Source organism: Geospiza fortis, unplaced genomic scaffold (genome assembly GCF_000277835.1).
Source record: "Geospiza fortis unplaced genomic scaffold, GeoFor_1.0 scaffold61, whole genome shotgun sequence".
NCBI classification, from domain to species: domain Eukaryota; kingdom Metazoa; phylum Chordata; class Aves; order Passeriformes; family Thraupidae; genus Geospiza; species Geospiza fortis.
The window spans coordinates 1471501-1484276 of NW_005054430.1; the positions used below are offsets into that span (position 1 = coordinate 1471501).

The following is a 12776-nucleotide window of genomic DNA, read 5'->3' on the forward strand; positions in this document are numbered from 1 at the left end:
GACACCCCTTTGGAGGTTTTCTCCCAAATTTGCCCTAAACCAAGACACCTTACTATAATTATCTCAAATTTCATTTCCAGTTTGAGGAAAAGGCAAGGAGCCAGAATTGCAGGTCTGGAATTCTCACAGCCCTCACAGCCTTGTTCTCCAGCACCACCTTGGGATCCTCCTTGGCCAGCAGGTTTGGGATTTTGGTGGCCAGCACGGTGTGGAGCTGCTTGAATCTGCTTTCTAGAGAAACCCCTTTGGAGTTTCTAGAGAAACCCCTTTGGAGGTTTTCTCCCAGATTTACCCTAGACCAGGACACCCCTCTAGAATTTTTGCATTTCATTCCCAGTTTGAGGAAAAGGCAAGGAGCCAGAATTGCAGGTCTGGAGCTGCACTCAGCAGCCCTCACAACCTCACTCCCCTCTCAAAGGGATTTTTGAGAAACCCCTTTGGAGTTTTTCTCCCAAATTTAACCTAAACCAGGACACTACTCTCAGCCCTCACAGCCTCGTTCCCCTCTCTCAAAGAGGTTTTTGAGAAACCCCTTTGAAGGTTTTCTCCCAAATTTGCCCTAAACCAAGACACAATTATCTTACTACAATTATCTCAAACTTCCTTTCTAGTTTGAGGAAAAGGCAAGGAGCCAGAATTGCAGGTCTGGAGCTGCACGCAGCAGCCCTCACAGCCTCACTCCCCTCTCAAAGGGGTTCTTGAGAAACCCCTTTGGAGTTTCTCCCAAATTTGCCCTAAACCAAGACACCTTACTACAATTATCTCAAACTTCCTTTCCAGTTTGAGGAAAAGGCAAGGAGGCAGACCTGCAGGCCCTGAGCTGCACTCACCAGCCCTGACAGCCTCGTTCTCCAGCACCACCCTGTTGAAGATGAAGCGGATGTACTTGGAGGGGCAGGGGGTCCTGGGCCCCTCCTTGCCCAGCAGGTGCAGGATCTTGGTGGCCAGCACGGTGTGCTCGCAGTCCTCGATGAACTCGCAGAGGTGAGCCAGCCCCGCCTCCTTGCTCTCGGGGTTCTCCTCGATGATGCTGATGATGCAATCCACAATGGCTCTCTTGTACTCAAAGCCACCCTGGCAAAGGGAAATCAGGGACACTGAGCCTCGCATTGGAGCGATGCTCAGCTCCTCCACGCTTCACTGACTGCTTCCCCCGGAGAAAAGAATCATTTGTACAAACTGGGGGGAAAAAATGGACTGGGTGACCTCACAGGGCATTCCCAGCCCTCTGAGCATCCTCAGCATTGGGATTTTAGCTTTTATGTTTTTCAATCCCTGTACTGCTTTAGGGTATAACTCTGAATTCCATATACAGTGTTAGTTACTGTCCTCACATTTTGGTCAGGCAAAACAATCCCTCTAGGCCTGAAACTCAACAACACCCTACAGCCTCAGGCCCTGAAAAGTATAAATAAAAGTGACTTTTATTGGAAACTTCATTACCTGAAGCTGTAACTGGAGGATTAAACCTTGAAATGTAAATGGACCAAACTTATAATTGTCTGAAAAACTTGTGACCATCCTCCATCTTGGGTGTAGCCCCTTGGAGGCTTCTGACTGCCCAAGGAGTGATGCCTTAAGTTTGATATTTCCTATTTTCCAGATTCTGTGCTGCCAGCCCCACCTCCCTGTGCACCCACTGACAGAAGAGACCCTTCCCATCACCGAGCAGGTCCAAATCTGCCAAAATGCTGCCCAAAGCCCTCCCCAGAGCAGGTGCCCCACGTACATCATCCCTGAGCATGTTGGAGAGGAAGGTCATCATCACGCTGTGCTTGCGAGGGTACTTCTGGCACAGGGCACTGATGGCCTGCACGACCACAACCTGCAGGGGACACACAAGGACGTGGGTCAGGGGCTCATTTCCTGGGAAAAACACAGCCTTTCAGCTCAGCTTGTCACCCTGAGGGATGAAATCCATGGACAAGGAGAAAAATCAGGTGGTGGATTCTCAGGGTTTGTGCCAGGGTGTGCAAGGCCTGGCTCTGCTAAAAAAGCTGGAATTTAGGATGGAATGTGTTAACTCAAAGTCCTTCCTTTTCCTTCCTTTCTTTTCCTTTCTTTTCCTTTCTTTTCCTTCCTTCTCCTTCCTTCCTTCCTTCCTTCCTTCCTTCCTTCCTTCCTTCCTTCCTTCCTTCCTTCCTTCCTTCCTTCCTTCCTTCCTTCCTTCCTTCCTTCCTTTCCTTCCTTCCTTCCTTCCTTCCTTCCTTCCTTCCTTCCTTCCTTCCTTCCTTCCTTCCTTCCTTCCTTCCTTCCTTCCTTCCTTCCTTCCTTCCTTTCCTTCCTTTCCTTCCTTCCTTCCTCCCTTCCTCCCTTCCTCCCTTCCTTCCTCCCTTCCTTCCCTTCCTTCCCTTTCCTTCCTCCCTTCTCCAATTTTAATTTGTCACTTTCTGTCATTAAAACTCTTTGCAATTTCAACCTTGTCTGATACTTATTTTTCTCATAAAAACAAGGACTTGAAGCAGACTGATTTTGCAGAGCTGTGCTCCTCATGATGTAACAGGTACAACTGAACCATCCTGAACCAATTTCTTACCAGTTTAGTCACTATAAAACTTACAAATTAAGTAGAAATTCATAATGAACACAGTTTCCTAACTGTGCACCAATTTCTTACCAGTTTAGTTACTATAAAACCTACAAATTAGGTAGAAATTCATAATTACCAATTTCCAAGCTGTGCACCAATTTCTTACCAGATTAGTCACTACAAATCTTACAAATTAGGTAGAAATTCATAATTAACACAGTTTCCAAACTAGATTAGTCACTACAAATCTTACAAATGAGGTAGAAATTCATAATGAACACAGTTTCCAAACTATGTACCAATTTCTTACCAGTTTAGTCACTGTAAATCTCACAAATTAGGTAGAAATTCATAATGAACACAGTTTCCTAACTATGCATCAAGACTGATGTGATATAAACTCACTTAAAATCCTTCCTCCTAAACTCACTTAAAATCCTTCCTCCTTTCTAACACAATCAGAAGGAAGTCCAAGGTTTGCAGGATATTGCACAGGAGCCAGGAATCCACCAAATGATATTTTTCCTTCCTTGGAGCAAGGCATACAAAGATAATTAAGCTGAAAAAGAAATTCTGAATTTTATCCTGCCAGACTAAACCATCAAAGCTTCAAACAAAACAAGAATGGGAGAAAAACCTGCAGCTGGAAAGAGCAGAGGCCTCCAAGGGCACACCTTAAACTCATCTGAGATTTCTGACACGAAGGAGGAGATCTGTTTCATGAGCCTGTCCACGCTGCTCTCGCTGCCAGTTTTGAGCAGGGTGGTGATGGCCAGCGTGGCAATGCTCCTGTTGGAGTCTGTGATGAGGTTCTCCAGGTCCAGGTTGCAGGCAGTGACTGCAGATGGATGTTTCATGGCCACCTGCAAGGAATGCAATTCCAAAATTACTGGGAGGTGTAACGTCCTGCAGGTCAAAGCATTGGATGCAAGCAGAGCTCAGGGGGTTTGGTTGCAGTGTTTTAAATGGATTTTAAGTTACAGCTTATGGGTTTGAGTCTATAATTTTTGCTGTTGTGTAGCTCTGAAATCAGAATATCTCCTTCAAGTGATTTTGTAACATTAAATATCCAGCTACAATCTCACAGATTATCAAACTACAGCTTGCTCTATCCCCGTGGTCCCAAAATGAGCAAACACAGCCTGAATGCAGGAAAGATTTCTGTCCCACCAGGAGGGCTGGCATGGAAAAGCCAATTCTCCAGCATGGAATAATTCCAAATAAAGTCATCCCAAGGGCAGCTGCTCTGCTTGAGGTAACACAGCCATCATTAGGCACTGCTGGCTGGCTCTGACCTCAGAGAATGAAGCTTTTTGGAGGTTTTGAGGCACTCACTTTATTGAGGGTCCGCACGGCTGCGTAGCGCAGGACGGGTTTGGGAGAACTGCAAAAAAGCTGCAACACTGGGAAAGAAAAAATTTAAAAAAACAAAGATATGGTCTCTTTCAAAGAAAGGAAATAGAGTAGAAAGTCTAATATATCTCCAACTACACACTGCTAAATATTCATGCAGCTTCATGCATAATTTATCAAACAGGTTAGAAAGGAACTCCTGGTTTTTATCCCATTGCCAGTAACAGGGGGTGCCTCGGTTGTCTCTACATTCCAGTTCTATATTCCAGCTGCAGGAGGGTTTTCCCAGAGAATCTGTGGCTGTTCCATCCCTGGAAATGTCCAAGGCCAGGTAGGGCAAGGCTTGGAGCACACTGGGACAGTGGAAGGTGTCCCTGCCCTGGCACTGGGTGATCTTTAAGGTCCCTTCCAACCCCAACCATTCCATGATTTCCTCCCATCCCAAATTCCTGCAGCTGGATAAAGACAAGCATCACCTCTAATGCCATTTCTCTAAACCTCTGGATGGAAAAGGGATCTCATCCAAAAGCCCTTTCACATGGGAATAAAGGACTTTTAACCCCAAATTACCAAAAAATCAGGGTTTGGGTATTATAATTCTGCTGGATTTTCTCTAAATGTCTTTATTTTGGCTGTGACCAACCTGACACAGCAGGTGCCAGCTCCCTGGCAGTGCAGTTGGGCAGGTGGATGATGGCAGAGGCAGCCTCATAAATCACCATCTCGTGCTTGTTCCTCAGGCAGCTCTCGATGAAGTCAAACAGGGGACTTTCGTGCCTACAAACACAACAATCCCAGGATTTTAGGATGGAAAAACCCATTTAAGATAAGTCCAAGGCTTTCAAGGCCGCAAATGCAAAAATCCCAGAATCTTTTAGGCTGGAAAAATCCCTCTGAATCCAAAACTTTCAAGGCCACAAACACAACAATCCCAGGATCTTTCAAGTTGGAAAAACCATTTGAATCCAAGACATTTGTGGATACAAACACAACAATCCCAGGATTTTAGGATGGAAAAACCCATTTAAGATTGAGTCCAAGTCTTTCATGGCTACAAACACAACAATCCCAAGACCTTTTATATTGGATAAACCCTTTGAATCCAAGATTTTCATGGTTACAAACACAACAATCCCGGGGTTTTAGGATGGGAAAATCCCTTTAAGATTGAGTCCAAGACTTTCATGGTTACAAACACAACAATCCTGGGGTTTTAGGATGGGAAAATCCCTTTAAGATTGAGTCCAAGACTTTCATGCCTATAAACACAATTCCAGGATCTTTTAGGTTGGAAAAACCCATTTGAGTCCAAAACTTTCATGGTTACAAAAGAAGAATCCCAGGATTTCAGGCTGGGAAAACCCTTTAAGATCGAGGCCAAGCCTTTATGGCTACAAACACAACAATCTCAAGACCTTTTAGGCTGGAAAAACCCTTTGAATCCAAGACTTTCATGCCTATAAACACAACCATTCCAGGATCTTTTAGGATGGAAAAACCCATTTAAGATTGAGTCCAAAACTTTCATGGCTACAAAAGAAGAATCCCCGGATTTCAGGCTGGAAAAACCCCTTAAGATCAAGCCCAAGTCTTTATGGCTACAAACACAACAATCCCAGGATCTTTCAAGTTAGAAAAACCATTTGAATCCAAGACATTTGTGGTTACAAACACAACAATCCCAAGATTTTAGGCTGGAAAACCCATTTAAGATTGAGTCCAAGACTTTCATGGCCACAAACACAACAATCCCAGGATCTTTTAGGTTAGAAAAACCCCTGTGAGTCCATGACTATTCATGGTTACAAAACAAGAATCCCAGGATTTCAGGCTGGAAAAACCCATTTAAGGTAAATCCAAGGCTTTCAAGGCCACAAATGCAAAAATCCCAGAATCTTTTAGGCTGGAAAAATCCCTCTGAATCCAAAACTTTCATGGCTGCAAACACAACAATCCCAGGATCTTTTAGGCTGGAAAAAACTCCTTTAAGATTGAATCCAAGCCTTTATGGCTGCAAATACAGCAATCCCAGGATTTTAGGTTGGAAAAACCCTTTAAGATCAAGCCCAAGGCTTTCATGGCTACACACACAACAATCCCAGGATTTTAGGCTGGAAAATCCATTTGATATCAAGTCCAAGACTTTCATGCCTACAAACATAACAATCAAACCCATTTAAGGTCAAGTTCAAGACTTTCAAGGCCACAAACACAACAACCCCAGGATCTTTTAGGTTGGAAAAACCCCTTTGAGTCCATGACTATTCATGGCTACAAAAGAAGGATCCCAGGATCTTTTAGGTTGGAAAAAACTCCTTTAAGATTGAATCCAAGCCTTTATGGCTGCAAATACAGCAATCCCAGGATTTTAGGTTGGAAAAACCCTTTAAGATCAAGCCCAAGGCTTTCATGGCTACACACACAACAATCCCAGGATTTTAGGCTGGAAAATCCATTTGATATCAAGTCCAAGACTTTCATGCCTACAAACATAACAATCCCAGGATCTTTTAGGTTGGAAAATCCCCTTTAAGATCAAATCCAAGGCTTTCATGGCTACAAACACAACAATCCCAGGATCTTTTAGGCTGGAAAAACCCCTTTAAGATAAGTCTCTGCATTATCCCAGCACTACAGTTCAGTGTCTGTGGAGATTTCCACAAACACTAAAAAACCCACAGCTGTTTCCAACCCTGATTTAATTTCTGGGATTTCAATGCTGCCTCTCACTTACCCCTCTTCAGACTCCCTGAGGAGTTTGCTGGCAATCCTGATCAGCATGCAGTAGGCAAACTGGGACTTCAGGCCAGATTTGGTGAATTTATTCAGCATCTTGGACACAGCCAGGCGGTCGTTTTTCCTAAGGTGATAGAGCAGCCCCAAAGCATGATACTATGGGATGGGAAACAGAGGGGCAGGCACTGAGTACAGCTGGAAAATCCACAGCACAACATCAAAAGAGGGGTAATTATTGCCCTTTCCTGGCAGAAATACCTTCTAACCTCAACTCAGCTGAGATTCCTGACCAGTTGCAAAGATCTGCAACGTTTCCTTGCCCTTTCTGTCCACTCTCAGCTATTCCTGAAGATCCAAAGAGCCACAAAGTTAATTTATTTCCTTTTTGTTTTCCCCAATAAAATCTCATCACTTCAAAAGGTTTCACATTTGCACAGTAATTCCTGCATTTCTAATGAACTCCACATCCAGGATATCCCAAGGCCTTGAAGAGACAGCTGACCTCACAAAAATCCTTGAGGCCTTTTTGATGGAAGAACAAAAGGACATTTCTAGTTCCTTGCCAAGTTATTTTGGGTTTTTTTTTTCTCCCATAAAACTGATTTACTGCAAGGCTTAATGAAGCTGCTAAGTGGGCAAGAACAAAGCTGATTTTATAGATTTTTTCTGATCATGAGTCTGCAACAGACAGAATAATCCCATAATCTGAACATTTAGAATAATCCCATATTCTGAACACACAGAATAATCCCATATTCTGAACATTTAGAATAATCCCATATTTTGAACACTCAGAATAATCCCATATTCTGAACATTTAGAATAATCCCATATTCTGAACACACAGAATAATCCCATATTCTGAACACTCAGAATAATCTCATATTCTGAACACTCAGAATAATCCCATATTCTGAACATTATCAGAATAATCCCATATTCTGAACATTTAGAATAATCCCATATTCTGAACACACAGAATAATCCCATATTCTCAACATTTAGAATAATCCCATATTCTGAACACTCAGAATAATCTCATATTCTGAACACTCAGAATAATCCCATATTCTGAACATTATCAGAATAATCCCATATTCTGAACATTTAGAATAATCCCATATTCTGAACACACAGAATAATCCCATATTCTCAACATTTAGAATAATCCCATATTCTGAACACTCAGAATAATCCCATATTCTCAACATTATCAGAATAATCCCATATTCTGAACATTCAGAATAATCCCATATTTTGAACACTCAGAATAATCCCATATTCTGAACACACAGAATAATCCCATATTCTGAACATTTAGAATAATCCCATATTCTGAACATTATCAGAATAATCCCATATTCTGAACACACAGAATAATCCCATATTCTGAACAATTTCATTTCCACAGATGTCAGGAACATCTGCGCCAAAATTTTGCTCTTGTGGAGATCTTGCTGGTATTTGGGTTCATCTTTTGCATCTGGCAAATTTTCTGAAGGCCAAGAGATGCTCCTTGGGAAGCAGTGAGATAATTTCCCACTTTTTGAGCACTCAGATTCAAATCCCTTCTGCAAGAAGCACTGTGGAACAGGCAGCAGCATTCCAGCTCCCAGAAATTGAGGGGGAAAAAGGGAAGAGATCTCCAGAGCCAGCTCCTAATTAACAGTCTTGTCTTGGCATCATGGAAAAATCATTAATTTTTTGAAACTGTCCAGTTGTTTCCCAAAAATCCCAATTCTTGCTTTTAAAAGACTAAAGAAAAAGGAGATTTTTTTTCTGAAATTTTCTTCAGAACTCCAGAATGCCACTAAGCCCCCCCAGCATTTTTAGGGACAGCCACCCTCAAACACACCTGTACCATGATGTTGTCACTGGAAGCTGCTTCCTGAGCTTCATTGATCCACCTTTTGACCACATCATAGCTGATCTTCATCATGTGCTGCAAAAAAATTGAGATTGGAGACAAGCTCACAGCAGTTTCACAGCCACTCTTTACCCTACACCCCTATAAACTGTGGGTTTCCCTCCATCTCAGTCTCAAATTACCATGCTCCACTTCCATTAATAAAATGAGATCTTTCCCAGCCTTTTCTCCTCAAAAAGGGTGAGGAAATCAGAGTGGATTCCTTCCTCTTGCCCTCCTGGTGTCTATTAGCAGAAATAATCCTGAACTGCAGTTTCAGCAGGGGATTTCATGGCCCGTCCCCAGATAAATTCATGTTTTACACCGACTGCAGAAATCTGAGCATTTTGCACTAGTTTGCATTAGAAATTATGATGATTGATGTACTCAAATGTAAGAAAGGAATTGGAGGAGAGAAAGGAAACTCTGTTTTTTTCTTATTTTCCAGTGAGATGAAGAAACATCTCAGAGAAAAAAAAATAAAAACAAGCACAGCAGACTCAGCTTCCCAGCCTGACAAAACACCAGATTCACAAAAATCTTCTGCTTTGCTTACCAAGGAAGACACGAGTGCAGAGCTGGACACGCCAGGGACTTTGTCCACAATGGCCTGCTTCATGTACCTCTCAATGGCCTGGAGCATTGTACCCTGGCAAGGGGAAAACAGGGAAACAGGGAAGAGTGGATGCTTTGGAAGAAGGGGATAAAAGCAGCAGGAAGCAAAAATTCACATTCAAAGGACCCTCAGCAAAAATCTTGAGTTAATTCTGCAAGGTAGACTTGGGTTTGAGCTGCTTGGTCCTGATGGTCAGCGACAAAGTCACCGGCAGAGCAATCCCAGAGAGAAACAGGAACTTCCAAACCTTCCAGCTGCACATTCCAGTGCTCCAGCACCACACTGCTCATGGAAATGGCACAGAGCATGGAGCAGAACAATCCCAAATAGACTCTGGAGCTTCCCAACCTTCCAGCTGCACATTCCAGTGCTCCAGCACCACACTGCTCATGGAAATGGCACAGAGCATGGAGCAGAACAATCCCAAATAGACTCTGGAGCTTCCCAACCTTCCAGCTGCACATTCCAGTGCTCCAGCACCACATTTCCTTTGGAAATTGCACAGGGCATAGATCAGAGCAATCCCAGATGGAAACTGGAGCTCCCAAATTTTCCAGCTGCACATTCCCAGTGTTCCAGCACCACAGAGCTCCTGGAAATTGCACAGAGAATTGAGTGCAGCAATCTCAGATCAGAAACTGAAACTTCCAAATCTTCCAGCTGCACAGTCCAGTGCTCCAGCCCCACATTGCTCATTGAAATGGCACAGAGCATGGAGCACAACAATCCCAAATAGACACTGGAGCTTCCAAACATTCCAGCTGCACATTCCAGTGCTCCAGCATTGCTCATGGAAATGGCACAGAGCATGGAGCAGAACAATCCCAAATAGACACTGGAGCTTCCAAACATTCCAGCTGCACATTCCAGTGCTCCAGCATTGCTCATGGAAATGGCACAGAGCATGGAGCAGAACAATCCCAAATAGACACTGGAGCTTCCAAACATTCCAGCTGCACATTCCAGTGCTGCAACCCCACATTTTTCCTGGAAATTGCACAGGGCATTGAGTGCAGCAATCTCGGATCAGAAAGTGAAACTTCCAAATTTTCCAGCTGCACATTCCCAGTGTTCCAGCCCCACACTTCTCTTGGAAACTGCAGAGGGCATCAAGCAAAGCAACCCCAGATGGAAACTGGAGCTCCCAAACCTTCCAGTTACACATTGCAGTGCTCCAGCACTACATTTCTCCTGGAAATTGCACTGGGCATCAAGAAGACCAATCTCAGATAGAAACTGGAGCTCCCAAACCTTCCAGTTACACATTGCCAGCGCTGCAGTGTCCCAGAGCTGCTGGAAATGGCACAGGGCACTGAGGAGCACCTCATAAAGCAGCAGTCCCAGCACTGCTGTAAAGTGCACCCTACAAGAGGGCAGTTTTGGGATCAAGAGGGCAGTTTTGGGATTTGAAAGCCCTGCTGAGCTCCCCCCAGTGCCCCAGGGTGTACTCACATCAGTGATCCTGCACAGAGCTCGGACGGCCGGGCCTCGATAGACATCCTCCTTCCCTGTCATGTCTTTGGTGAGACTGAAAGCACCAAACAGCCTGTCAGCACCTCCTGAACACCCCCATTCTCACAGGGCTGCTGTGACATCCACCTCAGCCAGCTGCTCTGCTCTGCTGAGCAACAGCCTCCTCAGAATCAGCTTCATTTCAGATTTATCAACACCAAAATAAATGCACAACCCATTGAATTGTTTCGCCATGGCCTGCTTTGTTTAGCTCATTCTGCTTCTTGGTGCTGCTGCTTGTTCCACGTGGAATTTTGATTTAGAAATAGCAAGCAAAGTTCAGTTTGGCTTATTTGATATATTTCTAAAGCTGTTCAGCAATCCAACAACAGATGCAATTTTTGCTCTTGCAACAGCTGCAATGTCTATTTTTGCAGTTAAAAAATTAAGAGTTCACTCTTAAAAAAATTGAAAGAGTTCAGTTCAGAATGAACTGGGCTTTGCTCTGCTTTTCTTTAATTGCTGTGACTGCAAAGTCCCAGCCTAACCTCTGACAAAACAGGAATTAAAAAAACCCCAACACCCTAAACCACAGGAAAACAAAGTAACAACCACTTGATAAACTGAGTTCTCCCAGAGAGTGGGAACAAAATAACATTTCAGAGGGCAGCACAGACTGTGTATCACAGAACTGCTGTATCCCTATAAAACCTCAACACTGTAGCAGCTCAACCAAAGCCAGGGAGCTGCAGCCCCTTTTCCAGAGGGGGAAAAAATCCCATTTTCCCGGGTTCTGGAGGGTGTCCCACCTGCTGGTGACAATGATGACATCCTCAGAGATATTGGCCATCTCTTTGATTGTCAGGTAACACATTCTTCTGAGGGTTTGCTGTGGAAACGGGAAGAAAAAGATTAAACTCAATGGTAATTAGAAGTTTTAAAAGATAAACGAGCATTTATCTTTTCGAAAGATAAATGTTCATTTTTAAAAGTTTCTTTTTCAAAAGGAAAATAAGCTTTTCAACAAAACACATTGTTTTCAACTCAAAGTTAAAAGTGTAGAACTACATTTGACCCCTGGATAAGAGCCAAACTCCCTGACATCAAACAATTCAGAAGAGGAAGACATCAGTATTTTGTAAAATGATAAGAACACAAAAATTCATTATAATGATCAAAGAAGTGATGCAGCATATCTGTATTCAGAAGTTTCACAATTATCAGTTAAAAGCTTGGAATAGAACTTTGTTGCTGTAAAAAAAAAAAGGAAACACGTGGAGTGTTGACATCAAGTATTTGAAAGCAATTAACTTTATATTGTAAAAAATCCTTTACTTTATAATGTGGATATGACAAACATTTCAAACACACTGCACTTCCAAAAATGTTATGACATCTTTGAACAGCTACACCTTCCTTGGACAAATCTCAAACGAGCAAACCCTTTTTAATTAAAATTAATGAGCCCCATCTCATGAAACACACTGCTCTGAGCTCTCACACTGCACAAGAGATCACAGAAGCACTTTACACGCTGCTGAGCCCAAAGCTGAATTCCCAAACTCGATTCCCAAACCATCCTATGGTGTTTAGGGTGTTCTCATCCCTTGCCTCAATGGGATCAAGGCTGATGCACGTTCTGAGGAACAGCAGCTCTGATCTGCAGGCAGCAGAGAATTCTATTTTCAATGAAGCAGATGGTGATTTGCAAGGGGAAACAACGAGCACCAAGTGCCACTGCTTTGTAAACTCAGGCTTTGTCACCACCCCCACTTTTACAGCAGTAATTAATTAACTCAGAGCCCACAGAACAAGCACATATTATTATCCAGTCCTTCATTTCCAAAGCAGGAACTCCTCCTGTGCAGCGCTTCCTCCCACATCCCAAATTCCAAGGGTTTGGCAGCTCCTGCAAGCCCAGACAGAAGCAGGGAGAGGCAAAAAAACCACCAGGTCCTTACATCGTTGGACTGAAACAATCTGGTCATGGCAAAAAAAGCTTCTGTGGCTTCCGTGGTTCCGAAGTGCTCACCCTGCAAGCAGCAGAGAGGAAAAGCAGGAATTCAAATCCAGCTCCTTTTCTAATGCCCTCCCACACACCAGGAATCCTTCCCACTAAAAATATGAAATATTTCCCACTAAAATATTATTCAGATTCCTTCTGGATGGAGAGAAATACTGTC

The 12776-nt window shown here is 43.4% G+C and overlaps 1 protein-coding gene across 1 annotated transcript in view; it reads right to left on the minus strand.

The window, feature by feature from the left end:
• The window catches only part of COPG2 (COPI coat complex subunit gamma 2), a 22944-nt gene extending 10321 nt beyond the window's left edge, over window positions 1-12623 (minus strand). Inside the window, exons 1-11 of the mRNA XM_031061880.1 lie at window positions 12555-12623; window positions 11403-11482; window positions 10594-10669; window positions 9082-9174; window positions 8475-8561; window positions 6618-6775; window positions 4527-4660; window positions 3866-3933; window positions 3205-3393; window positions 1730-1825; window positions 831-1074 (exon numbers count right to left, since the gene is read on the minus strand). Coding sequence (XP_030917740.1) covers window positions 831-1074; window positions 1730-1825; window positions 3205-3393; window positions 3866-3933; window positions 4527-4660; window positions 6618-6775; window positions 8475-8561; window positions 9082-9174; window positions 10594-10669; window positions 11403-11482; window positions 12555-12581 — 1252 coding nt within the window. The 5' untranslated portion in view covers window positions 12582-12623. The remainder of the gene's footprint in view (window positions 1-830; window positions 1075-1729; window positions 1826-3204; window positions 3394-3865; window positions 3934-4526; window positions 4661-6617; window positions 6776-8474; window positions 8562-9081; window positions 9175-10593; window positions 10670-11402; window positions 11483-12554) is intronic.
• Between the last annotated feature and the right edge of the window lie 153 nt (window positions 12624-12776).